The 22,859-nt window shown below is 59.0% G+C and overlaps 1 protein-coding gene across 3 annotated transcripts in view; it reads right to left on the reverse strand.

Annotated features, from left to right (window-relative positions):
• Positions 1-817: 817 nt before the first annotated feature.
• The window catches only part of NACC2 (NACC family member 2), a 71,879-nt gene continuing 49,837 nt past the window's right edge, over positions 818-22,859 (reverse strand). For all 3 annotated transcript variants that reach the window (XM_073890053.1, XM_025860186.2, XM_025860187.2), the window contains exons 3-6: positions 9,503-9,667; positions 7,419-7,524; positions 6,924-7,021; positions 818-5,637 (exon numbers count right to left, since the gene is read on the reverse strand). In XM_073890053.1, the coding sequence (XP_073746154.1) occupies positions 5,129-5,637; positions 6,924-7,021; positions 7,419-7,524; positions 9,503-9,667 (878 nt within the window). In that variant the 3' untranslated portion in view covers positions 818-5,128. The remainder of the gene's footprint in view (positions 5,638-6,923; positions 7,022-7,418; positions 7,525-9,502; positions 9,668-22,859) is intronic.

The raw sequence follows: 22,859 nt of genomic DNA on the forward strand, positions 1-22,859 counted from the left end.
AAACACACCTCATGCCTTAGCTCAGGCAGAGACCAGGGGTGCAGCTGAGAAGACAGGAGCCCACCACGCAGGTGTCCGGGTGTGGGAAGCACGTGTGAGGGGCCTAACCCAGGGCTGAGGGGCACCCTGATGCAAGGCCTTGCTTGCCCAGGGCCTAGGTTTCAGGGGGAGCTCACAAATATTCTTGTGGACACAGCAGAGAAACAAAGGAGGCCGTGAGCTGCCAGGCTTGCCTGAATCTGAGGACCCCAGTCCAGAGCTGGCCCGGTGGGGACGGCGCCACAGATGGTTGGAAGATGCCACCCACCCACCTGGCACCAGGGGCTCCAGGTCAGGCCAGGGGACCTGCGATTCATTTGCAATTCCCCCTCTGTCCATGTGGGGGCAGACCTGGCCCAGGAGGAGGCGGCTGGGGGACTGGAAGGAGGTAGCCTCACACCTGGCCGGTGGCAGGCAGGTGAGCCGGATGAGGTGGCTTTCCCAGTGTGCAGACAATAAAGAGAAAAGGAACCCCTCACAGGCCAGCCCAAGGCCCTCCCACAAGCATGTGACAACCCCCTTGCACCCAGCCTCCTTCCCGTGTAAGGTGAGACGCTGGGGGAGCGGGAGGTTAAGTGGGCCCAGTGGCTCTGGACCCCCGCAGCCGGATCTCTGGCCCTGGGTGGACAACAAGTCTGGGGAGGGCCCCGCCCCCACGTGGTGATCCTGGCTCCTGGGGGTGTCCCGAGTCCCCGGGTCACCCTGCCCAACACCCGGCTTTCCCCCCGGCTCCGCAATGTCTCCCCCAGTCCCACTGATGGAGCAAAGCGCAGGCCACTTGGGTTTGAACTGACTTTATTATTCTGTAAATGTGAATTTTACAAAGCGCTTTACAATTAACGATCACATCCTTCTGTTTGCAACGACTTCCACCTCCTGCACCGGGCTCGGCGCGCCACGGAAGCCCTGGGTTTCCTGGCCGCCGGGGGGCGTCTCTGTTTTAGGTTGAGTGACTGGTGCAGCGTCAGCCGTGGCTCAAATGCAGCAAGAGCGGGAGGAGGAGCGGACGCACCTGCTGGGGCTGGAACGAGCCCACTCGCTCTCTCAGGGGGGCTGGGGGGTGGGTCCTAGGAAAACAAACCTGCTCCACGGCACAAGGAACAGTGATTTCATTTATTTATTGTTTAACAGTCGTGAGTTACAGTAGGACTTCACCCCCTCACCAGACTGGACATCAACCGTCTCTTTGTAAAAAGGCTCTTTTTCCCAAACATTCCGTCCAAAGGATGAATGGTCTGTTTGCACCCAGTGCCATCCAAATGTTCAAGTCAAAAATATTTATACATTTTATACTTAGTTCTTTTTTTTTTTTTTTGTCTGCTAAAAATAGTATTGCAAGTTTTGGCTTCTTTTGACATAAAAATTACAATCATGTGCAAAACGCTAACAATGAAGGGGTTGATCAGAATTCAAGCAGGTTGTCCAATCTGAATGCTTTAGATTCTGCATAATTTTCCTTTTCGGTTTTTTTTTTCCAAAGAAACAAAACAAAACAAACAAACAAAACCCAAAACCTTTGCCACATTAGAAACATCTTGTACCAAGCCCTAACGATCTCCGGCCGGTGGCGGGCGACACGCGCTCGGAGCTGCCCGGCTGACATAATGACAAATTTATGCATCAGCAACATTCTGAAACAGTAGTTAAAGCTCAAGACAGCTATGAACTCTCCATTCTGTGTTTAGGATTTACTGCTGGCAGAGGCAAACAGAGGTTCCTCTCGCAGTTTTTGGTTGGTTAATGGGCCATCGGCCTCCTTCCACCGGCATCAAGATATTTCCATAAATATAACCCATCTGAGGGGAATCTAAGCAGTAAGTGGCTGGGGGTGGCACTGGGCAGGCACTCGAACGTTCCGCCGTTAAGGGGGAACAGGTCAGGGCCGGGCACCCCAGAGTCGCCGCCCCCGCCCCTCCCCTCCCCCTCTGCGTCCCTCCCAGCTCCAAACACAACCGCCCCAGAACGAGCTTCCCCAGAGGAGACAGCAGCCGGTCTCTCCCCCCCGGCCGCTCGTCCACGGCCACGGCCACATTCAGGGGGCAAGGCAAGACTATCGAATCCAACGCAAAGTTAAGCAACCACAGAGAACTCTGGGTGAGAGCAGACACAGTGCAGAACACAAGACAGAATTCAAGTACCGAGGCGCACCGGCCGGGTGGCCCCGCCAGCTCACAGTATCCGTCACCCCCCCATCCCTGCTTCTGGACCTTTTGCACTCCGTCCCAGCTGCCTCCTTCAGCACAGCCCATCCGCCGGGGAGGGCGGGTGAGGATGGGGGCCCGGCCGGCTGCCCGCCACGTCCCCTCCGACGGGGTCCAGTCCCTTCTCTCCTCCTCAAAACGGCGCGGGTCTAACTTAGCTCTATAATAGACTACATAGTGTATGCGTATTGCTAATAGTCAAGCTCGGGAATAAAGGTGCAGACATGTCATAAATACTGAGTGGCTTGTCTCTCGGTCTACAGGGTCTGGGTGAGTCAGGATCACGCTCACAGGACAGGAATTAGTCGTCTTGTAAACAGAGGAGGGGGAGGGTCCGGTTTTCTTAATTGGTTTTCCTTGGGAAAAATGATCAGAAGATGCTAAGGCACTCTGGAAGGCCCCTCCGAGCCCAGGCCCGCCGCTGCCCGCCCCGCGGAACATTCAGGACGCGGAGGGAGCGCCCCGGCAGATACAATCATCAGCCATGCCCGTCTGCAAACGCTCCGGACCCACGTCCACCGCGGGACACATTAGTGCAAAACGCTCGGCCTGGCCCGCCCGGGGCACAGGGAGAGCTCAGAACCCATTCACATTGAAGTATTAAAGTTTCACGTATAGCTCTTGCCTTCCTTACCCAGAACAACAAAACAGACGGCGGTTATAAACGATTAAGGGACAGAGGTCACGGGACATTGTGCTGGCCTGAGCAGCAGTCAGGCCTTCTCTGCGTGGGTGCCGCCGCCGCCGGGCCAAGGGCACCCCTTCATGTCCTGGCCTCGGGTCGGGGGCCGCTCCCACTCTGGAGTGGAGGAGAAAGAGAGGGGGAGAGGGGGAGCAAGCGCGCAAGCCCTTCTGCTGACCGCCAGGAGAGGCCAGCCGTCTCCCCGGGGTCCTCAGGGATGGTCAAATGAAAGTGCACGTTGGGGTCAGGGAGGGAAGCTGCAGAGGGGGATGGGGGTCAACCCTCCCCATCCTCACCTCCACCCCCCAGTGGCTGCCTGAGGATGCTGGGGGTTGGCCTCTCAGTCCCAAGAGGGTTAGGTCCTGAGTGGCCTGGGGCCCCAGGCTCAGGCAGCTCCAAGCCCACCTGGGCCCAGGTCAGGGGAGAAAGAGGCAGGGAAAGAGAGAGGCTCACCCCTAGGCCAGGTGGTTGGTTCGGAGCCCTAGCAGGAGTGCAGTCTCTTCAGGCCCAGACCCCCCTGCCCTCGGGCACAGGGGCTGAGATGAGCTCCCCATGGGCCTGCCCAAGGTCTCCCCACCCCTTCCTGGAAGCCATCAGATCTTTCTGGAGGGCAGGCACATGTTTGGCCCGGCTGGAGGAGGCCTGGAGGCTCCACGCCCAGCCCAGGTCTCCCCCAAAGCCTCTCCACACAGGGTAGCAGTCAGGAGGAACCTGAGCGGAAAGATGCCTAAACACCCCCAAGGTTGCCTGCGGCCGGGGGAGGCTCAGCTTTGTGGGTCACAGGGAGGCTGAGCCACACCTGCTCGGCCCTGTGCACACAGGGGGTGTGGTGGGCTTGCTCTGCACCTGGTCAGGGGAGGCAGAGTGCTGAGGAGGGGGACCAATAGACCCCTTCACGTCCGGGAATGGAGGGGTGTCTGGTCTCCCCAGGACCAGACTGCCTGGGGCTCAGGATGAAGGAAGCCCCCGGGCCAGTGGCCACATGTGCACACAACCCGTGCCCTCGCTCACCAAAAAACAGCAACTGAACTTCAACGTGAGCCTTCCAGCCTCAAACAAGCCAACAATTTCTAGGGCCCCTCCTCACTGCACCCTGCCACACGCATTCCAGAACCTCCACCCTGCTGCTCCCGGGCTCCTCCTGCAAACTGCCCAGCAGCCTGGCCCGTGCCCACCTCCTGCCCGCCTGGCCCCAAGGTTTGCAGCACAATACGGGGGACCCGCCCCAGCCCAGCCTGGCCAAATGGGGTCCCCAGCCCCTCCTTTGCTACACACCCTGGCTGTGTCTCCCTTGGACCCCCCCCCCTGCCACCCGGTTCCGAACAGGAGGCGCGTGGGACCTGGGCCAGGGCTGGGCGGGACACGGTGCACAGATGACCCAGCCCAAAGCATAGCAGGTTGAGGGCAGGGACACCAAATCCTCCCTAATTTTTTGCTCTTTTGGGTCTGAAAGTTTTCAAACCATACATGAAATAGATCTGAATTAAGACAAAAACAAATAAACAAATGTAATCCCAACATGGCTGAGGGCGGTGGGGCTGCACCACGGGACGGCGGGCGGGGCCGGGTGGAGCTGGCGGGCACTGGGGGCCGTGGAGCTGAAGGGGCCGGGAGGGCCCACGGGCGTGGGGCGGGAGGACGGAGGGGCACGCACCTCTCCCTCCCCTCTGTGGTGCCCACACCGCTGCTCCCGCACACGCTCACACACACGCGCATACTCACACACACGTTCCCGCACCCCACGCACGCGGGGGACCCGGCAGGCCTGAGCCCCGAGTCTCAGGAAGAAGGGAAAACAAGAGGCGTTTGGCCCCTGGCCCCAGAGGAGCAGGCGGGGTCCCCCCGATGAGCAGTGAGTGTTGGGAGACGCGTGCCCCACGCCACAGGGCCCCGGGCACCGGGGGCCGCAGGCTCTCGGCCCTCCCAGAGCGGGGTCAGGGGCCCACAGCCCGGAGACGAACCTCGCAGATATCAAAAGGAGCCCTGGGACCTTCTGCACAACTAGGTCACCAGCGGACTAATCCTTTACAGTATAACGAATGCATTTGTTTCCTTCATAAACTTTAAATACAAGCAGAATAAAAATCACATTTTTGTCAGGCAACAGTAGCAGTCCCGTAGGTAAGTGGCTTGATCACATTTGTTTGTATTAGTAACGCATGCAAGCAGCTTTAGTACCGGTCCCGCGAGGCTCCCGGCGGCTCCTCTACAAGGTCCCCGCGTAGGACGCCTCCTGTCTCCGGGGCGCCGCGGGCGTCTGCGGCCGGCTGGAGCTGGCGCTGCCCTGCTCGAAGGACGCTGGAGGGCTCTGCGCCGCAGCGGGTGGCGGCGGTTCGGGCGCGGCCACCTCCTGGATGACCGAGCCAGCCCCGTCCGCCTCCTCGCCCGCATCGAAGCTGGGGTTGGCGGCAGCGCTCAGGTCGACGTTCACGGCGTCAGTCCTCAGAGCCACGATGGTGGCGGCGTCGCCCCGCCGCTCGGCGTAGATGCGCTGCTCGAACACCTGCGCCGCGGTGGGCGGGAAGTCAGGGTCGAGGGGCACGCCGGCGGCCGAGGAGCCCATGACTGTGCGGTACATCTCCACACCCTCGGGCAGCATGGACTTGATCTTGGGCAGCCAGCGCTTGCGGACGCGGCGTGCGTTGGTGCACATGTCCGCCGCGATGACGTTCATCTCACTCTCCTTGAAGCTGGGGGCAAAGTTCTGACAGTACACTGCAAGCAGAGGGCGCGGGGGGGCGGGCGTCAGCGACCCAGGGGCCGGGGCCGGGGCCTCCACACTGCCCTCCACCCTGCTGCCCACCGGCACGGCAGGCCGTGTGGCCACCCAGGTCCTTGCTGGCCTCGGCTTGCAGACCAGTGGTCGTCCCGGGGGCCCTGCCCTGTTCCCTCGGGACAGCCTCTGGCGGGAGCGTCCAGGGGAGGAGGGGCAGGCAGCGTCGGGGCACAGGGCTGTGGGCCTCCCCGCACACTGGCAGGTCCCTGGCATCTCTGGGCCTCACTTTCTCTGTCCCACCCACCTTGGGTCCCAGGGCCTGCGGAGACAAGCCTGCTCGAGGACGCTGCTGCTCTGACCAGAAGGGCCATCAGGGCAGGGTCCCGAAGTCAGGCAGCCCGGGCACCTGCCCACTCTGGGGCTCGGGCCTCTCCGGGGCCCTCATCAGAGGCTCGTCCTCACAGGCTGGATGAGGAGCACGGCGGGAGCCAGTCCACACCTGATCTGGGCCCAGCACCCAGCCAGGAGGAAGCGGCAGCAGGGCCCTATCAGCACCCCAGCATCACGAACAGCGCCCCTCCTTCCCCTCCAGCAGGAGCCACGGGACCCAGCTCTGCAAGCAGCCTGGGGGCCGGACACAGGTCCCTGGGGCGAGCCCCTCACACCAGCAGCGCCGCACACCCCCCGCCTCTTCCCGGCGCCCAGCCAGCACAGCAGCTTTGGGACCGTAATTACCGACCACAAAGGCCCCTCTTTGCTCTAAGACAGAATTAGTCTCACAAGACATGTTTTCCAAGCAAGGAAGGAAGACGGTGTTTTGTGTGCCGACCGCCGTGGGAGGGCCACCCGGGGTGGCCTGAGCCGGACGGCAGGCCCCTCCCCCTCCCGGGGCGGTGGAGGGACTTGGGGGGGGCGGGGGGCAGCCGTGGGCTGCGGAGATGGACTGGGCTCCGCCCCCACGCACCCAGGAGCGGGAGGCAGAAGTCGGCGAGCAGATGGCAAAGGCTCAAAATAACCTCGAAATGTAAATAAGGGGTTTTGTTCAAAAAGGAAAATTAGATCTATTTCACATATTAAAATAGTTTCGCACGCAGCTGAATCCATCATGCTTGGAAACCTACCAAGAACGTTAACACCTCGAGACCTGGCTCCTGAGAGCTGCTCTTTTCTCTCTCCCTCCCCAGCCCTACAGGGCTGGCATGGCGCCATGGAGAGGCCACCGTCCCCAGCCCCAGGGGACCCGGGCAGCGCCTCCAGCCCACCCAGGGGACCCCGGAGCACTCACGTTTCACAGCGTTCAGAACCCGGCTGTCCAGAGGCTTGCGGCTCGGGTCGCTGGTAGAGGAGCGGATGCCAGTGCCACAGCTGTTGGCCAGAGTGTTCCTGGGGGGTGGGGGGGACGGAGGGGGCAGTGAGACCACTGGCCAGAGGCGCCGCAGGAATGGGATCTGCCCACCCAGCCGCCCCCTGGCACTGCTGTTCATTTCCAGGGGTCAGTACCACCCTCCAGAGACAGGAGGGAAGCAAAGCCCCTTGGGGACGGGGCTCCTCCGGCCCACCATGAATCAATGTGGCTCTCCGTTTTACAGGGGCCGGGGGGGAGGTGTGTCCAGGAGAGCCGGGCCCTGTCTGGGTGGGCGTGCCCCCCACACAGCCTCACAGTCCTCGGGCTGACACCGTGGCAGGACGTCAGGAAGGTGGGGGGCCATGAAGGTGAGGCCGCCGTGAGCTCGTTGCCAGAGGAGACCCTAGAAACTTCCACACCGGCCCAGGGACCCACCTGTCAAAGAACGTGGCGAGCAGCCGCCGCAGCAGGACCTTGTGCTTCACCCCTGCACAGAGGTGGCAGTTCATCAGCTGACCACGCGTGATGTAGACCCCGGAGCCTGTGACCACCAGACAGGAGAGGTTGTGACCCACAACCCAGGGCCATGACCTTCCCAGGGGCCGCTGGCGCCAGAACAGGCGCACTGCAGGCCCGGGGGTGCTGGCAGCATGGGGAGCAGCGCAAGGCCGCCCTGACTGCTGAGTGCAGCACTTGCCCCCGGGCCTGGGACCCCACAGGCTGGGGACCATCGCTCCAGGCTCTCCTCGCTGTGCTGAGGCCCTGCCACCTGGAGGCGGCGGCCTGGGTCACATGCCTCAGAGCACCGTCCCCAAATCACCCTTCCAGCCTCAAGGGAATCCCCTGCTCGGCCCTCGGTTTGGGAAACACTTCTCACCTCTCCATTCTTTCCCCAAAACCAAAGCACCTCAGACAGTGCAGGGGAGCTGGGATTAGGGAGGTCACCCGGCCCAGGGTGTGTGGGGGAGGGCGCAGCCAGCCACAGGGCAGGGGTGTGGTCAGCGAGGGCACGCAGTGCTGTTTACCCCGAAGAAGACTGGCAAGGCTCAGGTACCCAGGAAGGCCCGGGAGCACCAAGGCCGGAGCCCGCTGAGAACGTGGGGCGGCCTCTGCTGGACCAGACGGCGCCCATGGAAAAAGGAACAGATGCATGCGTGGGACAGTGCCCCCGACTCTGGACAAGAAGACACCAAAGGGCACACATATGCGGGGTCCTCGGGACTCCCACCACCCCCTTTAGGCCTTCCCCTAGGACCCCCGTGTCACAGATCCCATAGTGGATCTTGCTGGGAAAAAAGACAGGGAGGGAGCAGGGTGGAAGGAAGGTACGCGGAGGTGCTCTGGCCTGGGCGGGCCCTGGCTCAGCGGCCTCAGGGCTCTGGATGGAGACCACCACTGGGGCGTCAGGTCAGTGTTGTCTGACCATGCTCGGCCACGGCATGCCAAGTGTCCCTGAGGGCCCCCATCCGCCCATCTCCTGTCTGCAGAGGCTCCAAGCCAACAGCAGAGCAGGTCACCGTGAGCCACACGGGCTGGACGTGCCTTGTTGTCGGGACTCTGTAACGGGGGCTAGGGCACCGTGGGGCCTGGCCACTTGATGTCCAGCTGTGGGTCGGGCCAGGGAAGGTGGTCAGCCCTCACCCCTCCCAACCCCAAACCCTGACAGACAGGTGTGCCCCACCCCTCCCAGGCCCGGTTGCTCTCCGGTTAGCTGCAGGGCCAAGCCACCCCTCTCTGCCCTGCTCTGCCGCCGCCCTCTGCGACCTCCCAGCAGAGGGGACGGTCGGGCAGAACCCCACAGTAGTGCCCCGGGTGCAGCGGTCAGGAGTACCAAACAGGCCCGGCGGGACCCAGAGGCTCAGAGCGGGTGCATGCCAGCACTGAGGAGGGACGGTGTCCGTGGGTCCTGGCCAGCCCGTTTGGGCCCCCCCGCCGTGGCCACGGGAGGACACTCCTGGAAAGTGGCCCCAGCGCGGGTGACAGCAGCCGCATCTTCCCCATGAAGAGCCTTAAAGGTCTGCCAGGAGCTGTGAGGCCAAGCGGAGCCCCACGCTGGGAAGAGGAGTCTTTCTGACAAAGGCACGCGGCCCTAACGGGTGCCATTTGTCTTCACAGAACTCTGTTTCCGACTCCGAGATGCATTTGGAACCTCGGGTGGTTCCCCGTCAACGCTGCCGGGGGGTGGGGGGGCACTGTGGGGGCTGGGGGAGGGGGACCCGCACGCTCTATTCGATGTGGTTTTCTCTGCCACCTAAATTAAAACACAATCGTGATTGCAGCCCCTGCCAATCAGATGCGCGGCCAGCCCAGGGGATTCAATTAAAATGCTAAATTAATTCAATTGAATAACTCCTCTTAATGACACATTCTTCTAAAAGGAAATTAGAGGAAATTTAAGATGTTCTATCTTCTTTTTTTTTTTTTTTGACTGATTGGTGATGAGTACATTGTTCACTGCTCCGAAGGAAAAAAAAATGAGGGCATTTGCATACAAGAGATGGGCGGGGAGGGCCCTTCACCTGCTACCAGCTCCAGCTTCTCGCCGGGGTCCCCTTCTGAGTAGAGCTTGGGGTGACAGCGGTACCCGATCTGGCTGATGAGGCTGGCGGGCAGGGCCACGAGGTCACGGCGGATGAGTACACAGGAGCGGCTCTCCAGTGGCACAGGCTCCGGCTTCTCTTGCACTGCGGACACACACCTGGTCTGGTCAGGGGCGTTCTCAGGCCGGGCCAGGGCAGGGATGGAGATAGAGAATATGCCCTCCCTGCCCACCCAGGCCCGGGTCAGACACGCTCCATGCCCACTCTCCACAGTGGGCTGGACTGCTCTGTACCTGCCCTCCGTTCTCTCTCCTGGCCCACCTGGTCCTGACCCTGGCAAACAGGACCAGAGTGAGTAAGCAAATGGGGGAAGGCAGGGGAGGGATGCCACAGGACCTGGAAACTAGCTGTGAGGGCCCAGGAGGCTCCCAGGAGGAAGTGTGCACCAGACAGAGGCCTGCAGACAAGGCAGGGACAAGAGTGGCCTGTGCAAGGGGGCTGGGCCCGCGGTCTGACCAGGTGGAGCGGCCCCTCTCCAGACAGAGTGCAGGCTGGGAGCGGAACAGGCCATGTGTCTGTGCCCAGCCTGATGGCTCACAGGTGGGGCGCTTCCCCAGAGGGTGCACCGCAGCGCCTGGACGAGACCACTGCATAAACACCTGCCAGCAGCAGAGCCCGGCCCCCCACCACACCTGCAGCTGCGGGGGAGCGGGGGCGGGGCCCCCTCTGACGGCCCTGCGCCACACAGGAACATGAGAGCGGCAGGCTGTGGACATGGAGGTGGCTGCCGCCCCTCTCCCCTCCCTGCCCTGAGGACCCCACCCCTGAGCTGCCCTCCAGGCCCGGCCCGGCCACGGGAACCTGCCTGCCGAGGCTCAGGCTGGGCCAGGGGTCCTGTCCCCTCTGCACTGTGACCCACTGCCCCCTTACGGGTCACAGGAAGACTCAGCTCCTGTGGGCACCGAGGCGGGAGGGGCCAGGCCGGGCTGTGGGACAAGGACCTGGGGAAGCCACATGGGGGCTGCCGCGAAGGGGCTGCGGGAGCGAGGATGGCAAGGAAGGGTCCTGGGCAGACCCCCCACACCCCCAGGCCTCCAGAACCTGGAGCAGCCTCAAGCTCCTGGAGGGGAGTGGTGGGGGCCGCCCAGCCCCTGGGGGGCCGGCCTCCTGGACACCACGGGCGGGCCTCTCTGGAGAAGGCAGACGGCTGGGCTCAGTGCGGAGGGGGGCCTGCAGCTCCAGGCAGCCTGCCCCAGACCAGGACACAGGCGAGAGGGCATCGGGCCGCTCTGGGGGTCGGGCGACACCTCCCACCAGGTGTGTGCGGGGCACGCGGGCGGGGGCGGATCGACGGAGAGCAACAGAGAATCTTCCAAACCTGGAATACCCGGGGGCTCAGGGAGCACAGCAAAAACAACCCGGATGATATTTTAAAACATAATTACCCGCCCCCGCCCCCCCACGGCCGGCTGTGATTACACACGCAGACGCACGCCAGCGCGTGGCATTTACATAAAGAGCGCTCACCAGCCGAAGTCACGCCATCCACAACGCATCCTGCCGTGTTTCTCTCAACAGCAGAACTTGTTTGCGGTCCGCGCGCCTGCCCCCCAGCCCCCCAGCCCGGCTCCCGAGAGCCAGAGACCAGCAGATCCAGAACATCCAAAAGAGCCTCTTCTATTTCTGCTCTGCCGAGCGCCGGATACTGCGCAAACTAAAAATACCCGAACCCGAGTGGTGGCTCATCTGGAAAGGTGCTCCGAATCCCTTCCCCGCCCCTTCCCCGGGCCCCAAATCTCCTGCCGCCGCCACTGCAGCCCACAGCTGAGCATCAGGGGCTCCTCCTTCCAGGGAGCAGAGGGGATGGCTTACAACCAGGTTCTGGAGACCTGGGAGAGCGTGCGGGGGGTATGGAGGCCAGGGGGCATGACCCCCCGCCCCGTGCATCCCTGTGGCTTTGGGGCGGGCGTTTGGGCGCCTGGCTGCAGGCGTGCTGGGAGGCCCCTTGGTGGGCTGTGGGCAGGGACATGGCAGGCTGCCCTGCGGATCGCACTGAGGCACCACTGCTCCCTTCCCCATCAACGGCCCCGTTTTTAACCGGCTTCCAGGACTGTGGGCTCCAAATATTTTGGCACCGTGGAATTTGGAGAGAAGCACATGAAAGAGCAATTAGCTATCTATACCAACAGGTGAGTAATCACTCAGTGCAGGAAAGGTGAGTCACGGTCGAAAGGGCCTCTGAGGAATGATCTGGAACAGTAGCTGATCTGGGCCAAAAGGGAAGCAGCAACCAAGGACAGGCAGTGACCCTCAGATCACGCACAAAGAGAGCTATAACTGGACGCAAGGAGGGACCCTGCGGGGAACTCTGGGCACCAAGAAGGGACCCAAGTGCTCCCTGACTCGGTGACGCTGCGGGAGTCTAGCCAAGGAAGGATGGGGCCTTCGGAACATCATGATGAGAGAGGTGAGCCCAGCACAGAGGACAGATCCCGTCAGATGCCACTGGTCTGTCCGCAGGGACGGACAGCGGTAGCGGAGGTCCGTGTGTAACGGGACAGAGTCGGGTCAGGAAGACGCAGAGTCCTGGAGGCAGATGAGGGCACGCCAGGATAGCAGTGCGAGCATGCCTGACGCCCCTGGACGGCGCCCCCAAAACCAGCTATGGTGGGAAATCCTAGTTGTGTACCTTCCGGTGCAACAGAACTATTCTCTTGAAAGAGACGAATGGCATCCGTGGGAGACACTGGCCCTCACCCAACGCCACGTGGTCCTCATCTTATAGTCTACACAGTGACGTCTGCCGACTCGATCTCGATACAACCGGGGGGGAGGACCAACGGAGGGCAGAGCGGGCGAGGCAGGTCTGGCGGGACCCCGGGAGGGTCACTGGCCTCCACTCCTGTACTTTTTCAACCTCCTGTGGCTCACTGACTGAGCTAGAAAAAGCGCTGGGCCCTCTCCCCAAGCAAAACATACCAAGCCCCCAGCCACAGGATGCTGGCGTGTCACAGGGCCCCAGGAGTAGACTCTGTTCCTGTCCCCAGATGCACTCAGAGGCGGCACAGGCAGCCCCCACCCTCGGTAGGGAGCCCCCACTAGTGCGAGTGGCCGCCAGCAGGTGACGGAGCTCCACTGAGGTTGGGCGGGGACGTGGGGGGGCAGAGAAGGGTACTCCCACCCTACAAGAGTATACACTGTTAAAACGGCAGATTAAGGAAAGGAGCCCCTTGTCTGTGATTATGTAGGAAAATACAACTTACAACTAAATGGAAAGAAAAATGCTAAATCACACCGTCCACTTCTGACTTACTATAGAATGGCTGTAACCAAGCCCGCGAGGTTTGTGCGGGCAAGCAGAGGGACACCCTGTCCACAGCCCAGAGACAGACCCCCCCCACACACACTCAGCTGCTTTGTGACAAAGGGTCACTCACCACGGCGGGGGAAGGGACAGCTGTTCCAACACGTGGTGCCCAGAAAGGGGTTGTGCGCGGGCAAATCGCAAAAGCAAAACCACAAAACCACCCTCGATCTAAACCTCACACCTTACCCAAAAATGAGTAGAAATGGATCACGGACCTAACATAAGACACAAAAAGCATAAAACTTTTGGAAGAAAATCTCTGTGATCTTGGGTTCAGCTAAAAGCTTAGACATGACCCCAAGAGCATCCACCCATGAAAGACTCGACAGGTTTACCGACTTAATGAAAACAAAAACCTCGGGTCTGTGAATGACGGACAGGAGGCCCGCCCCGGACCAGAGGGAGTGGTCCGCAGACCACACATCTGACCCAGGACTTGCCCTGGAAATCTAGCGTGAACTCTCAAAACTCAACAGCAAGAAAATGGACAACTCAGTTTTTAAAATGAGCAAAAGATCTGAACAGACACTTGGCCAGAGAATATACAGATGGCAAATTAGCACATGAAAAGACACTCCACATCATCAGCCATTAGAAAACAGCACATAAAACCGCACAGAGACCCCCACCTCACACCTACAGAGCGGCTGAGCTCGCAGACCCCGGGCACGCTGGGCGGCGCAGGGTGCGGAACAGCTGGGTGCGGGACCCCGGCTGGCGGGTGCGCACGCTGGCCGAGCGGCTTCCCAGGGAGCCGGCGGTCCAATCCAAAGTACTCACCCGGGAGCAAGGAGACACGGAGACAGTCCGCACAGGCCCCGAGCAAGGACGCTCACACCTGCTCTGCTCACACCTGCCCCAGCCTGGAGACGGCCCAATGCCCCGCGGCAGCGGGCGGATATACCGCCGAGCACCTGCAGGGCGAGTCATCCAGAAGGACTGCTGCAGCCGCTGCACCGCGCAGGTGAGGCTCAGACTCGCTGTGGGAGGGAAGGGGCCAATCTCACAGGGTTAGGCACTGGGTGACCCCTTCGTAGGACAGGGCCCCAAAGACAGAACTCTGGGGACAGAGAACAGATCAGTGATTGCCAGGGGACGGCGCGGGGGTGGGTGACTATCGGGAGCAGCACGGCGGCGTGACCGAGCTACTCTGTATGGCGAACACTTGCCATACCACCCCTGCGCCCGGGATGCCCGCCCGCCCTGCCCTGTCCCTTCCTGCTCAGCCCCAGGCAGCCTCCCCTCACAAAGGTCTCACCCTGCTCTGCATCTGCCGGCTCAGCACCAACCAGACCAGCAGCTCTGACAGGGCCACGCCCGTGAAGAGCATCCGTGCCTCCGAACACAGCTGGGTCAGCCTCCGGGGAACAGGGCAGGTGGCAGTTCCTAAAGTCGCACTTGGGCGCGGGGGGGCGGGTGCAGAGCATCAGGGGGCCGGGTGTCATCACCGAGGGCTGTTCTTCTGTGGGGAGACACACGAGTGCCACCAGGGTAACCACGTCCCCCACGGACGGCAAGATGCATCCCATCTCATGGACGCTCAAGGGCAAGGACAGAGGCTTCTCAGGACAACACGCGGTGCCCAAAGTGACAAGTCTGGCAGGGAAAGCCCAGAAGAAATAAATACAAGTGGGAACAGACATGAGGCCTGGGAGTGGGGAGGACGTCCGTGTGCACACCGCTGCCCGGGGCCCCTGGGAGCCCAGACAGAAAGGGACGCAGTGGGCCTCTGGGTCCCCATGCCCTCCACTGCGGCACGTGATAGCTCAGCCCCGGACAGCACCCAGCACAGCCCCGGGCTGCGGCCCCTCTGGCCCCAGCTCGGAACATCCGAAACCTCCTCTGGACGGCTCCCCGTCCAACTCAGCCTGTCCCAGTCAAACCTGCCACGATGCTGCCTGTCCTCAGACCCCACGGGCTCTGCTGTTTTTGTGTCCAGCACCCGGTCTGGCCCTGGGAGACCCCATGAAGTCCCCAACCAGAGATCCAGCAAACCCAGGGGCCGCTCTCACTGCCAACCTGACCGTACTCCCCCTGCCTTCCATCCCTCTGTCAGCGCCCAGGGCTCATCCGGCAGCAGCCTCGAGATACAAGCAGCCTCCCCATCCCCCGCACACGACTGGACAGATCACGGCCCGTGACACCCAGTGACATTGGTCACCATGAACACCCAGCGGGGCTCTATGCGCCCTGGGAACGTGTTTAGGTAAAGCGCACGCACGCGCTCTGTAGGGAGGACGCCAGGACGCCAGGCCTCTGGGAGACGGTGGGAGGCAGAGGGCCGGCTGGGAGAATGGCCTTCCCTAGTGTGGACTTCTCATACTGTTTATGATGATGAACATACATTAGCTATACAAAAACCAGCGCGTGTAACTTATAAGGTACCCCAGAGACGCCTATGCGGCAATGAAGGAGTGGGCCCCCCGCCGTTAAGATCAACTCCAGAAGCTGCACAAAAATAAGGTGCTTGACTTCTAGGGCCAGGACTCCCAAGCTGAGCGGGCAGCAGCCGTGGGGCCGGGCAGCAGAGGAACTGGGCCTGGAGTGTGCAGACTTGAGGGGCCACGGCCCAAGAGACTGCCCAGTTTTCCTTCAACTTCCTTCTACCACTAAGCAGCACGTGTGCAGGACCAGATTCAGAAAAACTACCACCAAGAAACTAAAAAAAAAAGTTAAATCAATGGGCTCCTGGGTGGCTCAGTCTTTAAGCGGCTGCCTTCGGCTCAGGTCACGATCCCAGGGTCCTGGGATCGAGCCCCGCATCGGACTCCCTGCTCCGCGGGAAGCCTGCTTCTCCCTCTCCCACTCCCCCTGCTTGTGTTCCCTCTCTCGTTGTCTCTCTCTCTGTCAAATACATAAATACAAAAAAAAAAGTTAAATCGAGAACTTGGTGCCCACGTACGAGATAAACAGATATCAGATTTTGGGGCCCGCCAGGAGGAGGCACTCTGGGGAACCCCAGGCCTTCTGCAGAGACCCAGAACTAGCCATGGCCCGGGAACAGCGCCGAGCCCCTGCGAGCTCCAGGCCCAGGCTTCCAGCAACAGACCATCTTCGGAGTAGCGCTGGTGGGAGCTCCCAGATGTTTTCATACACTGTCCAGCACTCACTAAGAAATTACCAGGAACATGGGGAAAATGAGTGATAAAAAGGCAATTTACAAAAAGACATGGGATCAGACCCACTGACGATCCATCCCGGACAATGGCCACCACCACTGTGAACCGACGGTTCTCGCTACGTACAGGAGATGTAGGCACACGATGGAGAACTTCGCCAGAAAACCAGAATCAGACCCCGGACACGGGGTCGGTGTCAGAGGAGATGAAACAGAGCAGGTGACAAGATTTCCGACCTGGAAGATAATTCAGACTGAAGCAGAGAAAGGGAACGGAACTAGGAGAGTCATGAGAGAGAGTACACGTGACAGAGAATGTGCGGGAGAGCACGACCCCGTGTCCCAGGAGCCCAGGAGGCGCGGCGGTGCGCACGGGAAGTCTTCGTGGCCGAGAGGTCCCAGTGAGGAGGGAGGGGGTGAGCACCGGAAAACTGTGGAGAAGTCTCAACACAACCCCTGACACGGCCAAGAAGAGCTGGGGGCCCCGAAAACATCCCCAGAACTAAGAGCACGGATGGGAGGCCTAGCGGGTCCCTGAAGGAGACGCGTCCATCAGCATGGATGCTGAAATCCCTAACCCTGGGGAGCGCAGCACACAAACTTACAGTAAGAGAAGAAGGGGAAAGGAACAGAATCAAATGACTGATTAATCAGAAAGAGGAAAAACGGAGAAACACAGCGGATTAGCGGGGACGTATGAGAACTCGTCAGTAAGACGGAGAGGAAACCCAAAGTTGTCAGTAATCACACGAAATGTAACCGGACTGTGCTAAAAAAGACTAAGAAGTTAAAGTCTGTGAATCCTGGCTATAAAACCCAAACCCAAGAGCCCACCTGAAAGAAGAGGACAACGGAAGCTGGAAGCCACACGCAGACACACGGCGTCCGCACCCACAGGACACGCCAGCCAAAGAGCACACAGACACTCCCAGCAGGTTTTCCAAGGAGACGCCAGGTGGGAAAAGGGCTAATTCAACAGGGAGATGAACACAAATCTGAAGCAGGGTGCAAGGTGTGCCTTAATTATCGGGACGGTTCATCGAGCTGAACGGTGCAATCATGTTTTTCGGTGCATATGGAACATGCGCCAGGGCATAAAGTCATTCTCAACAGACTCCAGAGCAACCAGTGCTCTGAACACCCTATGGCCAGGGGCATTTAACCCCGAAGTTATAACAAAGAGACGAGCAGGAAGCCCAGGATGCGTTTGGAAGCTGAGCACCACACCCCCACCGCCTACCCCCCGGGTCAGCTCAGGAACACAGGAGAACGCGCTCCGTGCCGATGACAAGGAAGATGCACCGCACACAACGCGGCAGCGCGAACCAGGAAGCATGAGGTCCTACGCGCACACGTTTGAAAAGTCTGAGAAGTCAGTCGTGTAAAGATTTGCCTTAAACACCAGGAAAACAACAGCTAGTGGAACTCAGAAAGTTGAAGCAAACTCAAATGAAAACATACACGAAGATAAAAAATAAAAAAAAAAAAATCCCAAAGTTGGTTCTTTGAAAGAGAAAAAAAAGGAGAAAGGGCATAAATTAACGGGGTTTAGGACACAGTGCAGGATCCTGCAGGACAGGGGTCGGCGAAGTTTCAGTGTGAAGAGGCCGTCTGGGCTGAACGCGACGTCGGTTACGTATCTTTCCTTATTTTGCTTTTTTTTCTTTAAAAAGATAAATGGCATCCTGGGTCGTGGGCCGCACAGACCACAGGAGGGGCCGGATCTGCCCAGGGCACAGCGTGCCGCCCCGGCTACAGACCTCAAGAGGACCGTAACGGGATGTCAGGGACAAACTCACGCCAATCAGTCAGAGAACTGGACGCAGCCGACAGGCGTCTACGGAAGCGCAACTTCCAGATGGACGTGGGGAGCAGCAGCGTCACCTGTCAGTCACAGCAAGCATTTCAGAAACAGCCTGTCTTGCACCGAGTCTTCCGGATGGCTCAGAAAAGAGAGAAATTAGAAACAAGCAGGAAAGAATTCTGAGTTCATTTCAGAAGGGAGAGAACCCTGACACAGAGGCGTGAGGCGCTACCTGGCGGAGAATTAGAGGGCACGCCCCCTGTGACCTGTGGCCACCCGCGAACCTGACCCGACCTGCGGAGCGCTTACCGTGGCCTCCCGGCCCTGGTTCTGATGTGGGCATGGGGTGTCTACACTGGCTTCATCAGCGTCCACACTGCATGCACTGCTGCATCAAACAGGCTTCCCAGCATCGAGGGTGCAGGTCAGGACGAGCATGCGGGCCACGACCCCGGGGGCCAGGCTCTGACCCGAGCGGGTGGCTCCCCTCGATTCGCCTGCATTCCCCTCCTCTGCCCGACACCCCTACCAGGAGTCGGACCCTGGGGAGGGCCTCACACCTCACAACAGTCACCCAAAACAGGGAGGGAGGAACCAGGAAGCCGAATCCAGGGGTTCAATCACAACTGGGCTGAACAAGTGTCTGGTTTTGTCTTGTTTGAATTTGAGCAATCTCCATAGTTCAGAAAAGAAGAGCAAAACTATGCGACAGTTTCAATATTTAGAGACAAGGCTTTTGTGAAAATTCAACACTTATGGAAAAAAACAAACAAATGTTCTTAACCTAGGAAAAGAACGTCCTTAATCTCCTAATGTGCGTCACAAATGCCTGGAGCAAATACCCTCCTTGAAGACAAAATATGGAAAGCTCTCCCCGAGTCTGGAGATGAGACAGAAGCTCTGGCCAGGCCAGCCGGGCAGAGAGAAAGCCGCACGGTCAGGGACTGAAATAAAGCCCCGGGGCTAGCAGACACCAAGGCTGCACACAGAGAGAATCCCGAAGAATCTGCAGGCAAACCAGCAGAATAGGTACGTGAGCTGTGGCCAGACTTTTTCTTAAATAACAAATCCAATTTGTTTCTATACAGGAGGAACAACCAACGAAAAGAAAGCAGAAACTTAAATACCACGTAGATTCAAACAAAAAATGAATTTCTAGGAATTAATCTAACAGATGTGTGGAGAACGACAGGACAGTCCCAAGAAAAACCCAAAAGAGATGTAAATGAGGGGAGGGAAACACCCAGCACCGTAGGGATGTCAGCGCAGCCCAGGCCTGACAGAGGAGGACGGAGTCAACGCAACCCCACCCAGGTCCGGGCAGTTCCTTGTGTGTGACAATTGACAGAACGATTCTAAAAGGCATGTGTATAAAAATGCAAAAAGGAGACAGGCCGGGCAACTGTGAAGAACAGAACCAAAGACACGGAGCTCACGCGGGCATGCAGGCGGCACACGCTGGCTCAGGGACACGCGGGGGGGCTCGTCGGGGGGGCATGGCGCGGCCCGGGGGGGCTCGCGCACCACACACACCTCTGGACTACACCATGCGGGCGCGGCACAATGGTGCGGGAAGAGGTGGTCTCCCGATGACACGTGGCAGACCCACTGGGGAGTCAGGTGGGGAAAAAGTCGGCGTTGGGCCCCATATTGCAGCACGTTATAAAAAAAAAAAATACCAATCCCAGACGTACTGCAGATATAAAAGCCTTTCCTACGGAAATGGGAGCGCCAGAGCCCTGTCCGTTAGGAGGAGAACAGGCGTAAGAGGGGAGGCCAGGACGACCCTGGGGCCGAACTGTATTTGGAAACACTGGCCTGAACCCGTGGTTTTTAAATCTGTAAATCCCAGCTCTGACGGCCAGGAGCGTGTAACCGTCAACGCCACCCTGGGAGCAACAGGCAGACGTCACACCTGGATGGCGGGTACACGTGCCACTCCCCACTGAAGGAAGAACAGCCAGGTCCTGCAACATTTGTGGAATAAGACAGTATGAAAGATGCTTTAAAAACTCTCTGTGCTAACACTAAATAAACAATAAATGAAGGAGCGAGTGGGGGATGTGGGGAAGCCCTTGCCTGAAGACCGCCAGCAAACACCGGGGGTTTAGGAGCTAGAAATCACCATTTCGCAACCGGCAGGAACCCTCACTGGACGTTAAAACTGCCGGGGGAAAGGTGGGTAACGCACAGTCTCTTCTTGCAAAGGGAAAAGCACAGCTTTAGCTGGCAGGGGTCACCCGTCACCACCGAGCAGCCGCGCGGTATCAGGCGCCGCCTGACAGGACACACCGGGAGGGACCCAGCGTGGCTTCCTCAGAGTTCCAGCCGAAACGCACAACCCGAGCCCCATCACCAGGCAAAACCCGACAAACCCAAACAGAGGGACATTCTGCAAAACAGCTGAACCGTGCTCTGGAGAAAGGGAAGTGTCACGAAGGACAAAGGGCAAGAGAAACTGTTCCAGACTAAGGAGAGGGCAGAGAATCGCCACAAGATACACGGTGTGCTTCTGCCCTGAGCCCGGGATCGGGGAAACAGCGTGGCTGTGGAGGACGGGGAGAGGCCAGTGGGGAGACCCCGACGCAGACTGAGGCTAGGGAGGCGTGCTGGACCACAGCCCGGCCTCCGGGGTGCTGAACGTGCTCCCGCGTTTTCATGAGAATGTCCTCGTTTGCCAGAAATGCTCGGCACCGGGGGGCGGATGGGCCTAACTTCTGCAACGTGCTCTCAGGCGGTTCAAAAATCCCACAGCCTCTCCATATAAAGAGAGCACGTTCTGACCTGTGAGTGAGGCTGGCAGAGGGCACTTATCGAAACATTTCTGTACACTTAAAATGATTTCAAAAATCAAAGTTTTTGTGCGTGTTTTTTCTTTTTTTGTTTTTTAAGGAACACAGAGAAGAACATCACAATCACCTGGATGTGGAGGAAAAAGATCTTTAAACAAAATACAAAAACTGCTACTGATCCAGAGAAAAAGCGAATAAACCTCTAGTGTCTGGAGGGAATGCAGGCAAGCGGAGGCCGGGGCAGGATGTCTAGGCCACACACACGGAACCGAAGAGTGAGAAGGGCAGGCAGCTCACCCCACAAGAGTGGGGACGCTCCGGGGACGCACAGGCCAAGAAAGGACGCAGGACGGGGGGTGGGCAGAGGCTTTACCCCAGCGACGTAACAGGACCACGGCTACTACAGTCATGTGCAGAGGAGCCCGATGAGAGGAGACGTGGGCGGCCACGGGAAGAGCAAGACAGCCGCCAAAAAGATGGGTGAATGTGGAGAAACAGCGATAGGAAGTACTCACTCAACAAACGCAGCCGCAACGATCTCGGGGACCAAAGCACAAGTGATCGGGGCTCTGGGCAGAGGGGCACGAAGTCACCTGAGAAATAGCAGCACAAACACACGTGCCCCAGAAAGCTCCGCAAACCATCACGGAATAAACACACAGAAAACTACACAAGGGCTCTTCCCAGAGAAGCCTGGGAAGACATAGTACGCGCAGAAAATCACGGGGAAGGCCTGTGATTTCCTGGGAGGAAAGCAAGAGAGAGGTGTCTACCTTGAGCCAATGAGAGCATCCGCGTGGGACTCCAGCACAGACATGTTCGTGGTGAAGGAGGCACCCGTGCAGCGGACGCGTGTTGGTTTTACTGCACGTGCATCCCGCATCACAGAGGCAGACTCTGAAAAGGGTGCTATTGAAACCTTTCTGCAAGTTTCCAGAATTCACTGCTGGTCCATCACCAGGACCGTGAGAAAAGTCACAAGAAATTCTTCAAGCAGAAGAAAAATGATATCAGATGGAAACTCAAACCTACACAAAATAAATGTGGGTAAATATCAAAGGGGTTTTTTTCACTTTTTTTTAAAGATTATTTACTTATTTGAGAGAGAAAGAGAGTACAAGCAGGGGGAAGGGCAGAGAGGGAGAAGCGGACTCCCTGCTGAGCCAGGAGCTCGATGCAGGACTCGATCCCAGGATCCCGAGATCATGACCAGAGCTGAAGGCAGACGCTTAACCAACTGAGCCACCCAGGCGCCAGGAAAAATGTCTGTTTTATGAAAGACTCTATCAAGGGAATGAACAAACAGCAGTCCAGGAGAAAATGTTCGTGAATCACACGCCCAACAGAGGCCCTCGCCCGGAATACATAAAGATTGCACAACTGTTGTAGGGACATAACATTCTCGATATCCAAACAACCCAGTAAGAAGGGACAAGATTCAGAGGCAGAGGCCCCGGGAAGATACATGGGTGGTGAATACACAGAAGAAATCCGACATCATCGGACATCGGAGAAACACCACCACAGCCCGGCGGGAGAAGCTTTAAAATAAGACAAAACCAAGTGTTGGCGGGAACGTGGCACATCTGGGTGCATTGTGACTGCAGCACTAGTTCCAACAAGAGCCAGGCAACATCTTACAAAGTCAAATGCATGCTTGACATGTGATGCCCACCTTACCATGGGGGAGTCCACCCCGTAGGACAGAAACCTCGAGGACAGGCAAATGTGGGGACGTGCCCATTTGCACCAGCCTCCCTCATCACTACTGAAGACTGGAAGCCACGCAAACGCCCTCTGACTGGTGAAGGAGCAGACCAACCACTGTGGCCACGCACTCACACGACACACACGAGGCTCCACGCGGCCCGGCCCCCAGCCCCTGGCCCCCTGTGCACGTCCATCTACAGGAGAATGCAGAGCAGCAGGGCAAGACCTGGGGGGGCCAGGGTCCCCGGGGACCAGACGAGGGCATACAGAGGCAATGACAGGACTGCCTGCATCGGTGTGAACTGGAAAGCCGGACGCCAAAATGGACTTAAATTACTTATTTATTTATTTTTAAGCAGGCTCCAGACCCAGCATGGAGCCCAATACAGGGCGTGAACTCTCGACCCTGAGATCAGGAGTCAGGGGCTTCGGCTCAAGACTGAGCCACCCAGGCACCCCTGGACTTAGATTTTAAAATGGACTAGAGGGGCACCTGGGTGGCTCAGTCGTTAAGCATCGGCCTTCAGCTCAGGTCGTGATCCCAG

The sequence above is a fragment of the Callorhinus ursinus genome, unplaced genomic scaffold (genome assembly GCF_003265705.2).
Source record: "Callorhinus ursinus isolate GAN/ISIS: 27379988/994484 unplaced genomic scaffold, GSC_fseal_2.0 scaffold126, whole genome shotgun sequence".
Lineage (NCBI taxonomy): Eukaryota > Metazoa > Chordata > Mammalia > Carnivora > Otariidae > Callorhinus > Callorhinus ursinus.